The 17360-nt window shown below is 36.4% G+C and overlaps 1 protein-coding gene and 1 long non-coding RNA gene across 2 annotated transcripts; both read right to left on the bottom strand.

Annotated features, from left to right (window-relative positions):
- Positions 1–4800: 4800 nt before the first annotated feature.
- On the bottom strand, positions 4801–6936 carry LOC147293278 (coatomer subunit beta'-1-like). The gene is made up of 5 exons (XM_086231040.1): positions 6919–6936; positions 6743–6849; positions 6426–6555; positions 5898–6066; positions 4801–4978 (listed from the first exon to the last, which is right to left on the bottom strand). The coding sequence occupies exons 1-5, from the start codon at positions 6934–6936 to the stop codon at positions 4959–4961; spliced, it is 444 nt and encodes a 147-aa protein (XP_086087166.1). The 3' UTR covers positions 4801–4958.
- Positions 6937–7647: 711 nt separating this feature from the next.
- LOC147293277 (uncharacterized) lies at positions 7648–8329 on the bottom strand. Its single transcript, XR_015120182.1, has 3 exons — positions 8234–8329; positions 7846–7861; positions 7648–7715 (listed from the first exon to the last, which is right to left on the bottom strand). It is a non-coding gene; the product is annotated as an uncharacterized LOC147293277 (long non-coding RNA).
- Positions 8330–17360: the final 9031 nt, after the last annotated feature.

The following is a 17360-nucleotide window of genomic DNA, read 5'->3' as shown; positions in this document are numbered from 1 at the left end:
CCTCTCCTCTCCTTGCCCTGCCCCAACACCTCCCTCATGTCCCTTCCCTCCCCCCTCTTCCCCACACCCCAGCCCCGGCGCACCCCTTCCCTCTATCCCTAGCCCCGGCGCCCCCCCCTCCCCCCATCCCCAGCCCCGTCGCACCCCCTCCCCCCCCAGCCATCTTACCCAACCCCCCTCCCCGACCCACCCCCCCTTCACCCTTCCCCCACCTTTACCCAAAACCCCAACCCAGCCCCCTCACCCCACCAACCCGACCCTCCAAATTTTTTTATTTTTAAAAAGTTTTTATTTTTTTTAATTAAGTTTATCTGTAAGTTTTTAAGAATTTTTTTTATTCAAAAGTTTTTTAAAATATTATTATATTTTAAATGTGGGTAAAAAGACGAAAGTACCTCTGCCACGTCAACATATAATGGTTATTTGACAGAAAAACTAACGGAGGTACTATTTTGACACAAAATGAAAGTTAAGGTACTTTTTGTCAAATTTTTAAAGTTGGGGTACTAAATTGAAAATCAGTTTATAATTGAGGTACTTACAGATAATTTGCTTATAGAAATTAAAGAAAGTGATTGCTAAAATAGAGGTGCTGTAACTTGTACATCTTGGTATCAGTTTATACATTGAATTGCAAAAGAAAACAACAGTTAAGGAAATGATTTGATAATCTTCCAAGAGGGATGTAGGCGTTTGAGTTGTTTGAGCTTGATTGGGGTGTGCTACTCTTTGCTTCGTATGAGGTGTTTTCCCATTCAAGGTTTTAATGCGGCCACTCTAAGCCCTAGTATGTATTACTAGTAATTGTGTCGTGCATGGCGCGGGTATTAAAAGTCTATAAAATGAAGGTTTTATAAAATTTTAATAGAAAACATAAAAACTTTTAATGAAAAGTTTAAAAAAATTTAATAGAAAAATAAGATTTAACTGGACCATCATCAGATTTCACTCTAAAATTCAGAATGATCCTGTTGAATCTAATAGCAATGAAAAATTTACCAAAATTTTGGTAAAATCTCTCTTTAAAAATTGACTAACTCATACTTGCAACACCTTAGAAAACACTTTAAATGACCGCCACATCTACCACAACCAGAGGGTCTCCAACACAATCACAAAGCCATGCTCATTTAATCACAAAATCCTCAATCTAGCAGATATAAAATAAGGTATGACTGTAAACTATGCCCATAAATCATCCTTTCTTTTTTGTGAAGAAATCCTTAAAATCAATAAATATTGTATAACTCATTGAAATCCTCTAAAGATTAATATTAAACTCTTTTGAAAACCTCTCATCAAACTTTCACATAAAAATTATGCATGCAACCATGAGTTTAAATATGTTTGCAAACACTGACATCAATGTTTCTTTACCAAGCTTAAGTTACAAAAAGTGGATTAATGGTATGTTCTATTTGTTGTTTGCTATGTTAAGATATTGATTATATCTTAATAAACCAAATAGCATTCAAAAAAATATTACAATACTTGGTAAGACAATTATATGTCATAGTAATCAAAAGATCGGCAGTATTTAACTGCTCATTGTTTAAAAAAAAAATTGGATTGGTGTTCACAGGTCGCTTAATCGGTTTTGGGGGTTTCATCTTGACTGTTCCTCGGCTTTTGATCTGTTTTGGTGTCTTCTGTAGGGGTTTCTTCTCTTCTTTCCTGTCTTCTACAGGGGGCTTCTCTTTCTTGTTGTCTGCTGCAAGGGCTTCTCCTCTCCTTTGCTGAAAATTTGAAAAATGTCATTTATTAGTGTAGATAAATAACATGTAAGAAAACATATGAATATCAAAACTTCATTTAAATGAGATGGATAAGGTGCAAGAAAGAGGCTGAGAAAAATTATTGTAGCAATTTAAGCCAGCCATTTATGTCAATTGAAAGCAGCTTTAACATAAGAATTAATTTAATTTCAGAATCTCACATCAATGTTGGGAAAGAAAGCCTTATGAAAAAAGCAAATTTTCAACTGAGGCATAAAAATCTGCAGCAAGCCTGAATACCAGAGCTATGGGTTTTTAAATTAACTGCAGAGTAAACATAGTGTGCATCAATTAACGCATTTAATCAAAAGGAAAACTTTTGTACCAATCAAAAGCAGATTTGCAAAATAAGAGAAGTTAACCTATCCTTAAAAATGAAACATTGAAGTAAGGCAATGAAATGTAGGTAGAATTGGACAAAAAGCTAAAAGATAGAGAGACTTGTTAATGATTTTTTATGCATACGCTTAATTTAGTAAATGCATCTTATTATAGCAAAGGGGAAGAAACCAATTGAAATTAAATAAATAAGCCAAAATGAAAGTGCATAAACAAAGATAAGTATATTTCAGTTGGAAAGTTGAAGCGTGGGAATTCTTTTGTTCAGTTTCTGCAAGGCAGCCATATCTGATACCTTTGGAACTCTAAAGTCAATTTCATTGCATTAAATTAATGCCTAGGTGGTTAGGCGTATTATGGGATCAACTCCATAAATATGAAACTCAGAATCAGCAAAAACGATGGCTATGTTCTAAATTTTAATAAAAATAAAAAATTAGGCAAAAATGTTAAAAAATACAAAGCACAGTAAATAAATTTGATATCAAAGAATGTTTACTATATTTTGGGGGCAGCAAACCTGATTTTGGACTTGTTTCTGGTTGCTTTACTTTTTAAAGCCATCAATGGGAGATTATCAGAATCCAAAGTATCTTCCTAGGAGCTTTTAGAGTAGCAGCTGTGTCAGTTTTCTCCTCAGTTGCAATATCACCACTACTAGGAAGTACCCCATTAGAGATCAGTGGAACACTGATGTCTATTAGGTTTGCGACCGATAAGGGCAGACGTGATATCTAATGTACCCTATTTTCAATATCGGTTTTTACCCGATGTTTATAAAAACTTAGACATCCTATTTGTTGAATTTCCGATATTGTTAATAATTAATATATATCGAATTTTCAAGTTTCCGCTATCTATATGAATGGATTCCGATATGTAATGTACTTTCAATATCATTAGTTTTTTAAAAACTGACATTAAAGTGTATATTACATATCGGTTTGGTTATATTTTTCGATATTGTAAACTCAGCAAAAGCTATGTTTGGTAAGTTGTTACATCACTTTTTTTATTAAAGCGATATTTAATATTGTTAACACATCAGAGTTTTAAATAAAACCGATATATCTATATAGATTAGATATCTGTTTGTCCGTTGTTTCATATATTATAAGTCTTTTAAACATCATGTTTGAGCTACCATGTGATATAAAAATTATATTCGATATCGCTATTATTTTTTTTTTCGATGTATATGCCTGTATAAATATCAAATTTAAGACATTAGATATCAGTGTTGAACGGATATTGTAAATGTTTTTTAATTAAAAAAAACAAAATTAAAATGGATTGTTAGATATCAGTTTGTCCTGTCAAATATTTGATATAAAAATTCGAACATGCACCATCCAATTTGTGCAATTTAAATGCTTCCATCAATTTCATCCAACATTCTCATACAATATTTCCAACATCCAATTTCAACCATATTCAAGTTAACAAAAATAAATTACAAATCCCTCAACAAGTAGGGATAACCCTAGCTAGCTAATCCATTTTTAACCCCCCTAAGAAACTTCAAAAATCTGCACAAAATATAAGGCATGGCTAGTTCTAAATTATGCACACTAGTTAGCTAGCTAGCTAGTTCTAAATTCTGCCTTTTCCTTTACAAAAGATTGGAATGGCAGCACTAATACCATATCCGCAAAATGTATGTCAAAACAGTATACCAACATGCATGTCTAAAAATAATGCTCGGTGGCATAGTCTCCCCACTCAACTCGGACTTCATCAATTTGGGCTTGGGTGTAACCAGTCCGCTTGTTCTTCGTCTTAGACCACTGAAAACATTAAAGACAAGTGCATGATCAGCCACCAAAAGATATGCAATTATATATTCAAATGATAAAAGTTATGGTCTTGCTGCAATCCCAAAACCTATACATGGCAGAGTGCAAATAATATATATAAGGCTAGCTGCATGCTATCAGAGCCACCTAGACATGCAATTATTCAAATAAAGAAGCTAGGCAGCTGATAGCAATCCCAAAATCCAAAAGGAAGAGTTGCATGTGATAGCCCCCAGCAACAAGCTTAAGTACATGTGATGGTCCAGCAAGCTTTAAAGTTCAATTTACCAGATTTACAACAACCAAAACCATATCCTAGTTTCCTATCAATCCAAAACCAGTTTCAAATTTAAAGATTGAGAAAGCCATATCCAAGTTTCCTATAAATTAAGCTGCATATCCATGAAATTAAAAAAGTCAATTGCATGCAGTTGGAAACTCTAAAGACAAGGGGCAGTTCCAAGTTCAACATGCAAAGTTGCAAACATTCATGCAAAGGACAAATATATGCAGGGCAGTTCAAGCCAATCAAACACCATATCCAAAGGCAGTGCATGCCTATATATATAACTTCAAAATCTCCAAAATAACAGATTGATGACATAACCAAAACAAAAATGCAATCAAAATTACATCGGATAATAATTTATATATACTGAAATAGTCAAAAGGATTCTAACCATGGTCTCAAAGGCAAGGTTTGTGTCCTCAATGATCTCTTTCATGTACCTCATCACATAATATGCACATTCAACACCACCTGGTTGTTTAGGACACTACATACAAGCAAAAGTGCAGGGTGAATGGCTTCTTTAAGTGCATAAATGTGTCGTGTGTAATATGCCCAAACTATTCATAAAGGCAGTAAAGAATGGAAAACTATGATTACATAATCTGATAAAATATCCCAATAATAGAACACACTACCAGATCATCCTACTGGCATTTAACTCTGCTCAAGCCTTGAGTTTGATTAAGTATAATATATGTATCTTTTCTCACCTTTGCAAAGGATCCATACAGCTGGACCAGCAGTCTTTATAGGGACCTAGTGACGTGGTGTAAGCACTGCAAACAGGAAAGAGATGCAAGAATTAGGAAGTAACAAAACAACTTGAGTAGAGAAAATACCAAACACAATCCTTAAGCTCCTCAAAAAATGCAACAGCTAAGAATAGACAACTATATAAAAAAATAAAAATAAAAACAACTTTTAGTAATTTTTACAATGACAATAATGATAGCTGACAATGAAAAATCCTCACATGGTCCATCCAAATGCAAAGAGAGAGTAACAACAAAACTACCAAGTTCAATCATTTACAAGTTAATTACGCATACAGAAAGAATAAGAGCAATCTCATGTTACAAATGAAGCCAATACTGAAATCAAACAAGAGGAAGCCAAAAAGATAATAGAAAAAACCAATCATACAGAATCAACAGCGAAACCAAGCTACAGAAAATCAATTTTTGGATTAAGTGGATGACAATTGTGCATACTGCTTCCAGGTATTCTATAAAGGAATTCTGGGTATCTATGCAGTTAGATGTTAGATTCACACTGCTTTTTCTCTAAAAAAGTTTTTTTACATGAAAAAAAAAAAATTGTTGAAACTGTTAGCAATCAAATCTTCGAATCTATTTTGCAGTTATTCCACAGGGAATAAATAACACATAGCTAACTTCGAATAAAGTCAATAAACACAGCTCACTGGTACAATGCTGAGGCATTCCGTGAAGATGAACCCTAATAGAGTCAGCATTAATAGTACTTATTGTAGTAATTATACCGATAAAAAAATATTTAAAATCTCAAAAAGTAGTTATTAGAGAAAGTGGTATGATTAGTTATATCAGAAAGTTGTCAGAATGGGAGTCAGAGATGGCACTTTAGAATCAATTAATCACCAGAGACAAAATTGGATTTTCACATTGGCCCAACCAATAGCTTTTTAGGCTGACGAGGTTCCTTCATTATTCGTACCCCACTCTTCGTCAGCCTCGTTACCATTAATGAGTACAGCACCATCCGTTGAATCAGCGTCTACCACAACAGGCTCCTCCTGGCTCCCTTCCTCCTCTCCATACTGTTCATCTGCATTCTGTTCCCCATACTGTTCATCTGCAGTATGTTCCCCATTCTGTTCCAAAACCTGTGGTAAAACAGATCACAAGCAGAAATGAAACTTTAGTGTTTAAAAGCCAATTCATAAAGCAAAAGCAAAGAGAAACTATAATATGGGTTCTTTATGCAATGAAATCCATATCAGCTTCATACAAATAAGTCTACAAGTTAGAAGACCTAGCTTGTACCAATCATATAGACCAAACATTCAAATATATTAACTAGAAGTAGTCCAACATGCAGATCACATAAAAAAGGACAAATATGTCCTGAGACAGGCAGGAAATCTGCATATCTTATCATGCAAATATCAACGGTTTAAAATAAATTCGCAATGAGAAATAATATCTTCCAGCAAGCAATATAAAATTTGCATCCATTGTCTACCTCATGATTAGCATCTCCATTTTCAAGAGGTTCCTCTTCATTCAATTGCATGTTCCTGAAAGCATCCACAAGGGTGACGTGTGCTTTGTCAACATGGTTTATGTACTCCTCGGCAGGAGGATAAACACCCCTAAAAAAAACAATCAAAAGAAAGCTATTAATACAACAAGGCAAATAGCGTCAAGCCAAAAGAAAAAAAAAATAAGCTGGAGATGTCAAGAAACTTGTGCTAAAACAAAGGATAGAAGGTTGACGTATGTGTGTGTGTGTGAGTGAGAGAGAGAGAGAGAGAGAGAGAGAGAGGGAGAGAGAGATACCTTGTCTCTGAAGCTTTAGATTCAACAGAAAGAGCAACTTGCCAATCCTCAAACAAATTAGGATACTCTTCAGGATCAGCCAAAGACTCAGCAGCTTTTGGATTAACCTGCAGGTAACATTAATCAAAATGTAAGCCACATAATGTATTATACTTGAGCATACCAAAATAAATTACAATGAACCCATTGACCATTGTCTATCAGTGTGAAACCATTAATAACATAGCACCCAATATCAAAAATTGAAGGATCATAAGAAAATCACAGTAGAAAGATTGAATACTGTGGAAAGATGGTTACACAAACAAAGCTGCTGTGAAATTGAGAATTAGTAAAACTGGAAATGATGGCACCTATATTTACTAAAAACAAAATGATGACAACTATTCTGGTGAAATTTTTCTGCAGAAATTAGTTTAAAAATGAGCCAAGTTAATTGTTCTTAACTTCGATAGTAGAATTAGTACCTTACTTTCCTAGAAAAACTGCATGCAAAGGAGATATTTGCCTAAATATTTGCAATAACAAAATTGTGGATGAAAAAAAAATATATATATATTTTTAAAAATAAACTCTGTTATATGTGAATGTCAATGTGAATTTGTGATATCTCTAAGCTATTATAAACTGTGATCAATCATTTATATGTCCCCCATCGATCATCATTATTATGTTATGTAAAGTGCAGACAATGCATAGCAAATTTACTATCTCTAGCTATTTATCATAGATGGATGAAAAGTAAAAGCTAAGAAAAACATATATGTAAAGAAAATAATGGGCATACCAGTTAAGCTAAATCCCTTTGTATCTCTGTTATCAATGGCAATGGAATTCTGAATATCACACTTGCCAACAACAACACAGGAACCCCATATTAGTGTAAGAATCAATACAATTGACCCAGCTAGCAACCCCATTCCAACTGAGACCTGACTTTGAGCTGTTTCTTTACTCCCCGAAAGTCCCGATACTGAAAAGAAGCAATTTAGAGCTAATTATTAAGTACATTATGTTGTAGACGTTGCTCAGATGCACAAAAAGCCAACATGGTAGCTAAGACTGATGTCAAGCTCCCAAGTCGACAGAAACTGTACACCTACCAAAGCTCCTGTGGTGCTGAAACCAAAAGCTAGAATTAGCACAAATAAAAACCCAAACTTCCTAAGTTAATTCACAGAATCAATCATGCCAAGAAAACCACAGAATAAGCCCCTAATTAAAAGAAGCAAATGAAGCATTAAACCCACAAAAAATTAACGCTAATTTGAAGAAACAAATGCACCAGATCCCTAATTTCATGAAGCATACGAACCTAGCTAAGAAATCCATAATTTGAAGAAAAACCTAAACAATAGAAAAGCCCAATTTTGAAACCCTAATTTCAGTAAAGAGAGAAGAGGACAGAGAGAAAGAGAGAACCCAGGATGAGATAGAGAGAAGATCGAGGACAGAGAGAAAGAGAAAACCTAGGACGATGACTAATCTTACCTTTTGGCTGCAACCCAGGACGATGAGTGTGGCAGAGAAAGCTCTTGAGGGCCGACGATATGGCTAAGGTCAACTACGCGACGATGACAAGGCCGGACTGTGAAAACGGCGACGCCACGATGAGGGCGTGGGTGAGAGAGATCGCCGCCACGATGAGGGCGTGGGTGAGAGAGAGAGAGAGAGCTCGGGGTGAGAGGAGTGTGAGAGGAGTGTCTGAGCTATAGTGTTTCTGTGTTAATTGTGTTTGAGAGGGGGGGGAGTGTCGGGTCTAACTTAAGTCAAAACACTTAAGTTGTAACAAAAATTTTTATATTTGATTTTGAGCTGAAACAATTAATATCAGTTTATGGTTTAGATATCGGTTATTGTAGAATTTTAATTTTTACCCAAAAATTTAGATATCGAATTTGAAAACTTGGCGATATATAAATGTATTTAGACATCATTTTTAGAAAACTAAAAATCCAACTGATATAAAAAACTTTGACAATATCAATTTGTTTAAAACCGATATATTTTTAGTGATATCTAATGGGGTACTTCCTAGTAGTGCACTTAGAAACATGCAAAGTAGAGGAAAAAGAAAAGGATTAATAGATGTTAGAGTTTTTATAAAAATGTTAGGTAATGTGAAAAACATTAAAATGAAGAGTAAGTTGTTGAATAAATTCTGACCTTTTGAATTTCTTTCTGGTTTGGATTATAAAATTGAAAAGAGCTCTTTTGACTGCAAGCTTTTTCTTTGAAACCAAAATGAGGTTTTTTGTCAAAGCACTAGATGAGATAGAAAGCGGTATAACTGGAGCTAGTTTTGAGGAGGGTGATGGAGTGGCAAGAAGTATATTGTCAGGCACATCCTTCTTGCCATGCACAGCCAATTGTTGGTCAATCGGGACCAAGGAATAAAATTTCGGGTTTCGAGGAAATTTCGAAAATTTTTAAATTTCGACAAAAATTAGACGGAAACGAAGGAAATTGCTATCAAAATACGGAAATTTTGAATAAAACTTTACCATATGTTTATTTAACATATTATCTACTATATTGATAAAAAACATTGAAGAAATCAAATTATATAATAAGTTTCATGTGATATAAGATGAATATAATGCGCGCTGAAGACAAATATTGTTAAATAAAATTAGTATAATAAATAAATAAAATTAATATATTCTTTATACTCTATAATCTATACACTAAACCCTATATATTTTATAATCTATACTCTATATTGTTTAGAATATGGTATAAGATATTAGAGTTTAGGCCTTTTAGGATATTTTTAATTATTTTTTTATATAAAAATATATTGGGTTTAAAAACAACTAAACGAAACCTCTAAACGGCCAAACGAAACCCCAAACATTTTTTTTCTTTCCAATTGCCCAAAGGCCCCAAACCCCAATTAATCCTAAATCTTTTTTAATTTTTCTCTTTTTTCTTTCCTTTTCTTTTATTTTCTCTTTTTTCTTTTATTTTTTCTTTTCTTTCCTTTTTTCTTTTCTTCTTTCTTTCTTTCCTTTCTTTTCTTCTCTCTTTCTTTTCTTCCTTCCTTTCCCATTTCCCCGTAAGTCTCCACTTCTCTTTCTTTCATTCATTTTCCCATCTCCCCGTAAGTCTCCACTTCAGCACTTCTCTTTCTTTCCCTTTTTTCTTCTTTCTTTCCTTTCTTTTCTTCTTTCTTTCTTTTCTTCCTTTTCCCTTTTCCTTCCTTTTCCCCGTAAATCTCCACTTCTCCGGTGGCCACCATCCCTCTCAATCTCTCATTAGTTCAGTGATTCAGTCAGCAGTAAGCCAGTAACTCATCCTTCCTTCTCTAATCTCTTCTCTCTCCTCCATTTCCCTCCCCGATCTCCCACTCTTCTCTCCACGAGCCGATCTCCTCTCCCCGGGCCGATCTCTTCCTCCTCTCTTCTCTCTTCCCGGCGACGACAGGCGACGAGGACAGCTCTCCTTTTCCTCCCATCTCTCCCTCTGGTCGCTGTCTCCCTGCCTCCAGTCGAAAATTTCGCCGAAATTTCGAGAATTTCGGGAAATTTTCGAAATTTCGGCGAAATATTTCGAAATATATTTAATATAGGTATAAAATTTCCATACCCCTAAAAATCGAAATTTAACACCTTGATTCAGGACAGAGCTTGATTCAAGAAGAGGGACTTCGTCATCGAACACAGCATGGATGAAAAGGTCGCTTATGTTAGAATCAGTTTTCATATTGCCAAACTAGAGTTAGAAATTTTTTTTGTCTGGCCTGTCACTCGAAGAATGACATATGGGAATTGTTGTTTATCAACAAAGCCTCCTTCAACAAGTAAGTTATAGCAAGAAACTTTAAACAACTGCTCTGCTGGTTTTCCCATCATCATTACATTGGCTACATCACTTGTGTCTTCAAGAAGTAATCCCACTTTAAACCTACATTTCAAATTGATGTGATGTTTTAATAACGAAGCACATTTGTTCTTAAATTATATGATAATAATAAGACGATAGTAATTGTTAGCAATTTTGTTACCAAGGGAGAGGAATTGGATCCTTCATGCTGTGTTTCACTGTTTTGGACAAACCAATTTATCATTATGAGGAATAACTCTCAGTTTTTTGTAGCAAGAAGGGCACGCTTTGTACCACCATCCATTACGTGTATCAAAACGTGTTACGGTTGCACGACACATAACAATAGTATACTATATGTTATATTTGAGGAAAGTGGTTAAAATGATGAAAAAAATTTACATAACAGAAAGTGCTGGGGAAAAATTTTGAAAATTTATAGATGTTTTGTTAATATTTGTACCTCATATTTTCAATGTAAATTTCGCATTTGCTCTCGAGTCTTGTATTGCCAACTATTTTTTCTTCCAAATGTTGTATGGCAGTTATGTGCTCCATAACATCTTGCAATTTAACAAAATAGAATAGTGAGATACTTAAAATGTGTAAAAGCAGTTCTTAAATAGAAATTTAATTACTTAAAAACAGTTGGTAAGTAGATGAGAATTGAAACAACTTTTTTATTCGATTATTAGCTGTTAACATTGTGTTGATATTTAATATAAGTAGTTGTTAATTATTTTGCTCAACATGAGAAAAACAACTAATAATGCCATGAAGTTTTAATCATTTCCTTTACTGAAATATTAAGGCATGATATGAAGGAGCTTTACATTGGTTGAGAAATCGTTGCATAATCAAGCAATTGTTCTTATTTTTAAGTGTATGTAAATATGAGTCCTTTTACAAACTTAAAAGGAGGCAGATCCAAAAGCTTTTAAGTGAGGGTTTCTTGCGGTAAGTTTCCTATGAGAGGCTATTTATCATTCCATTGGGTTCACCCCAAAGGACCTTCCATTTAATGTGGTTAGTTTTCCTCTTTAGAAGCAAAACTTTGATCCATTCAATCTAGAATGTTAAAGAATCTGGCATTAACCTCGAGCTAGGGGGACACATTGAGGATTTCAGCATATAAAATAGTTCACCTTTTGCTACTGAATATTTTCCCTATTGAATAATGATCATATGTTTATTCATATGTTTGATTGTAGGTATTGTTCTTTTTAATTAATCGTTTTGTATGTGCTTGAACAGGAAATGATTCTTGCCAAGAAAATTGTAATGTTTTTCAAGTTAATTAGTTTTTAAAAGGGTTTCGATTCCCCACACTACAAGAAAAAGGGTCATAAACCACTGCCACATTTGCCACTGCCAATACATCAATGATAAATGAACTATTATATACCACAGGATGGTCTTGCCTATGGTTTTTTCATTATTAGCCACAGTCCCTATGGCAAAGAAACCTCCATGTCAGTAAACTCTGCCACTTTCTAACAAAAATATTTACTTTACGAAATCTCCAAAAGTTTTTGCCATAGGTGGTGTGGTAAAAACCACAAACTTCATTTTTTTGTTTGGGCTAAGGACAACAAACTTTAAGTTTCTTTTGGAATCTTTGGCCGAAAAAAATTAGTTTATTTGGAAATCACGTGGGTGTAGGTGTAGATGTGATTGAAATATCAATCAAATTTAAATTTCAAATATTTTACCCAAAAATAAAGTGGAGACACATTTCTCAAAAATTTCTCCCTCATTATTTTTCGATCTCACTCTCCTTATATTCTATAGACGAGTACAACATACAATCTTTTTCAATCTCTCCCTACTCCTCTCTCTATCGCTCTTTACTCTCTGTGGATCTTTCTTTACTCTCTCTATATCACTCTCTACCTTCCCTCTAATTTTCCTTTAGAAGATTTGATAATTTTTTTTTAGTGTTGTTATTTGTACACATTTTTTTTTTCTTTTTACACACCCCTATTAAAATAAATAAATAAACAAAAAAAAAAGACCATACAGTCCCTCCATCTTTCTCTCTTTTTTTTTTTTTCTCGTTCAGACCCCCTTCCCCTATTTTTTTTTTTTCCTTCTTCTTCTTCCCCCTACCTGAGCCACCACTAACCACAATCTTCCTCTCTCTTCGCATGCACCACCACCACAGCACCCCCAAAACAGCCACCACCATAGCACCACCACCACCTTCTTCTTTCCCCTACCTAAGCCAAAACAGCCACTACCCCCTCCAAGCCTCACCACAACCAACCCGGCAGCCCCTCCTCCCCCGCTCATCTTTCTATTTCTATGTCTTCTTCCATCTTTGCTGCACCACCATCTCTTCTCTCTCTCTCTCTCTCTCTCTCTCTCTATCTCTCTCTCTCTCTCTCCCTCCCTCCTTCCCTCTCTCCTCTCTCCCTTCTCTCTTCCCTCCCTTTCTCTGTCGCTGCAGTTGGTTCGGTAGACAGCCACCGAACGAAACTAACGGCTTCGGTAGATGACTGCCGAACGAACCCACCGGTTTCGACGGATGGCTGCAGAACGAACTCGCCGGTTTCGGTGGATGATTGCCGAACGGCCTGCGAAGCTCATCCTCTTGGCTGGCACTGCGACGTGGTTGTACGAGCTGGGCAGAGCTGTCGAGCGCGAGCTCATTTGCGTCGGCAGCGTGGTCGGGCATTGGGGCTTCTTGGCTATGCGAGCTTGGCATGGTGGTGGGCGCGAGGAGGGTGGTGCAGCAGGGAGGAGAGAGATGAGAGGAGAATGGTGCACATGCAGGGAGGGTGGTGCTGCGCGCGGTGGTGGTGCTACGAGGAGGGTGGTGCAGCAGGGAGGAGAGAGAGAATGAGAGGAGAATGGTGCGCATGCAGGGAGGGTGGTGCTGCGCGCGGTGGTGGTGCTGCGATGAGGGTGGTGCTACGCGGGTGTGTGTTGACAGAGAAAGAGAGAGAGGGAAAGAGAAAGAGTGGGAAAGAGAAAGATGGGGTGTGTGGGTGTGTAATGAAATGAGGGTATTTTGGTAATGGTTTAGGTGTGTGTTGAGAGGTTTTGAATTTGAGATGAGTGTGTGGGGTGTGTAGGAGAAAAAAATAGAAAAATTGTGTGTAAAAAGAAAGAAAAAAAGTGCAAATAGCATCACTTTTTTTTTTTTTTTTTTATAAGGGGCTGAAGTAGAAGATCTGATCTTCACCATTGAATGCAAAAGTACAGTCACCTCTCCATTGTTTCCAGCACATTATCTGTGAAGTGAGCGTTGCTTCTCACGCCACACTGGAGATCTACCAAGTTTGTATTTTCATTTGTTTGTTTCTTCAAGTTTTTCTTTTGGTTTAGGGCCTTCTCTTCCCCAGTCCTCACGGTGTTGCTCTATCTTGAATGATTTTTTTTTTTTTTAATATTAGAGAACATAAGAAGAAATTTGCAATTGGCTTTTCTATTGGTTCATTTGAGTATGAGCATTTTCCCTTTTTTTTTTTTTTTGCATTTTCTTCTATAAATACAAAAATGTTTTCTCTCTTTCTCTTCTAATTTGTCCATTACCTTTTGTTATTATTAATTTTTGTACTTGGGTTTTATCTTTGGTTTAGTTGAATATTGTGCAGGATTTTTTCTAAACATTCATTGATGCCTAATCTGTGATGAAGTTGCCGTAGTGATTGGCCATGAGCTCTGAGCCTGCCCCTAGTTCTCAATACCTGGTTCCCAAACTAAGAATAAACTAATTATTAAACAAAAAAATTATAAGAAAACAATAAAGAGTAATTTGCCATTGGGCGCTGGGTGTTGTATATAAGGTCCCAAATATTTATGTGACAATGCATTTACTGCACTATGTTAGTAAAAACAGGCTAGAAGTTGTGTCGGATGAAAAATTATAAGAATATGTGCAAAACAAATACCACGGTCACTTATCTGTGGTAGTTGACTTTTCAATACACCCGCAAGCACAACAGATACTTGTCCTGTGGCAAGCACTGTGGTATTTGCTCAAATACCACAGGGGCTCAGTGGTTTTTTCACACATATACCACTGTGACCTGCATGTGGTGTATGACTACTTTTCTAGTAGTGCCACTTCTCTAATCTCCCTCCTTAAGTTCAGGGTTGCTTGCAGTTTAACCTCTTCACTAAGTTTCCGAGGATTCCAAGGATACACATCCTGATGTCCCATGTGGAATCCTCCCCAAGTATCATTAGTATCAATCGACTCCATACATATACCAATGCCAAAAGAAAAGCATCAGTGATAAACAGTATAGGTGTTTTGGTAATTTGTTTTTTTTTCATTCTATTATTCTTCCTCTATGAGACTTTATACAATGTGATTACAAGTAGGTTTCGTAAGGAATCCTAATTACACCTAATTACTCATAATTACTCCTAATTATACAGCTATTATAACATTCTCATAAATACACCTAATTACTCCTAATTATACAACTATTATAACATTCCCATAAATACACCTAATTACTCATAATTACTCATAATTATACAGGTTTGAGCTATTACAACATTCTCATAAATACATACATGTATCTAATCAATATTTAGGACTCTATTCAACACTCATCCTCAAGTTGGTGCATAGATGTCTCGCATGCCTAACTTGTCAATAGAGTCATAGAAAATTCTGCTGGAGACGGCTTTGGTAAGAATATCTGCAAGTTGATCTTCGGTTTTCACAAAAAGAAGTTCAATGATACTATTCTCCAACTTCTCCTTGATGAAGTGTTGGTCTATCTCAACGTGTTTAGTACGGTCATACTGTACCGGGTTATGCGCAATGTCTATAGTGGCTTTATTGTCACAAAAGAGTTGCATAGCTTTCTTGGGTTTACGACCCAAGTCACGCAAGAGGCTACGCAGCCACAATAATTCCTGAATTCCATGTGCCATACCCCTGTATTCTGATTCTGCACTAGATCGGGCCACAACTTTTTGTTTCTTGCTACGCCACGTAACAAGATTACCCCTACAAATGTAAAGTATCCTGACGTGGATCGCCGATCAGTAATTGATCTGGCCCAGTCTGCATCTGTATACCCCATAACCTCATCATAATTATTCTTACAAAACATAACACCAATACCTGGAGACGTCTTCAAGTATCTCAGAATTCGGGTAACTGCATCCATATGAACATTGCTGGGATTATGAGTGAACTAGCTAACCACTCCAACTGCATACACAATGTCTGGTCTCGTGTGTGACATGTATATCAATTTTCCCACCAACTGTTGGTATTTCTCCTTGTCTGTTGGGACTTGGTCAGGAAAGATACCCAAGTTGTGGTTCATCTCTATGGGTGTATCATATGTCTTGCAGTCCAACATGCCAACCTCGGCAAGTAGATCTAAAGTATATTTCCTTTGAGATAAAGAGATGTCATGTTTGGACCTGGCAACCTCAATTCCAAGGAAATATTTCAGATCACCCAAGTCTTTCATCTCGAACTCAGAAGATAAGTATTTCTTCAGTAGACAAATTTCTTCACTATCATCTCCGGTCACTACCATATCATCGACGTATATGATCAAGACCGTTATTTTTCCTCTCTTGTTCTTGATGAACAGAGTATGATCATAATTGCTCTGTTTGTACCCAAATTTCTTCATGACAAGTGTGAATCTCCCGAACCAGGCTCGGGGTGACTGTTTCAACCCATACAAGGACTTCTTCAGTTTACATACCTTCCCTGGTTTGAAATAGTCATCATGCTAGGAGGAAAATCCATATATACTTCCTCCTTGAGTTCACCATGGAGGAAGGCATTCTTGACATCAAATTGCAATAGAGGCCAATCATAGTTTGCTGCAAGTGATAATAGTACCCTAACTGCATTCAACTTCGCGACTGGGGTGAAAGTTTCTTGATAATCAATGCAATATTTCTGGGTGTACCCCTTAGCCACAAGTCATGCCTTGTACCTTTCAATAGAACCGTCTGACTTGTATTTAATGGTGAAGATCCATTTGCAACAAACAGGTTTCTTCCCCTTGGGTAGTGCCACAATATCCCAAGTTTCATTCTGTTTTAGGGCAGTCATCTCTGTGTTCATGGCTTCGATCCACTTTTCATCTGCTAGAGCATCCTGCACTTTACTTGGAATAGATATAGAGGATAAATGACGAACAAATGCATCATAAGACTCAGACAATCTATGGGTAGACACATGGTTACTAATGGGATATTTTTTATTTTGCATGTATGTCAGGTGAGTATTGGGTTTTGGGTTTGCCTCGAGTAGTTCGAGGTGGTAATTGGTATTTAGACACAGATTCATCATTCTCAACATAATCATTTGGGTCATAATCAACATGTTCATTATTAGAGTTAAGTAGTACCTCGTTTTCGAGTGTCAATTGGTGCATTGGCAGGGCAGAGGGGTTAGTTTCTTCATCAACGACGACATAAGATGGTGCTTCAGTAGTGTCTTCATCAACTATATGAGATGTATTGGGTCCAGATGCATTGGGTGTAGATTCAGTACTGGCAAAAGGGCACTCGGATGATGCAAAGTGCGAATCTTTCAAAAAATCAACCACTTGGTCCAAGTTTTCAACCACTTTGCGAGTCGGCACTTCACTCCCATTCTCCCCCTGAAGTGGGGAATCGGGAGAGTGTGAACGGAAATATGTATCATCCTCCCGGAACTGAACATCAAGAGTCACGATGGTCTTCTGGGTAGGTGGGTGAAAACACTTGTAGCCTTTCTGAGTAGGTGAGTACCCCACAAACACACACTTGGTAGCGCATGCATCCAATTTACTCCTATGAGAAAGATTGATATGAG

Source organism: Dryas octopetala, chromosome 2, assembly GCF_963921425.1.
Source record: "Dryas octopetala chromosome 2, drDryOcto1.1, whole genome shotgun sequence".
Lineage (NCBI taxonomy): Eukaryota > Viridiplantae > Streptophyta > Magnoliopsida > Rosales > Rosaceae > Dryas > Dryas octopetala.
This window is presented reverse-complemented; position numbering and strand designations above follow the sequence as displayed.

Bases quoted from the DNA above. Each gene is read 5' to 3' on its own strand.
- LOC147293278 (XM_086231040.1), bottom strand. The intron at 6,556-6,742 runs GTATCTCTCTCT...TGTTTTTTTTAG, and splicing joins TCTAAAGCTTCAGAGACAAG to GGGTGTTTATCCTCCTGCCG. The intron at 4,979-5,897 runs GTACGAATAATG...TCCTGTTTGCAG, and splicing joins CGAGGCTGACGAAGAGTGGG to TGCTTACACCACGTCACTAG.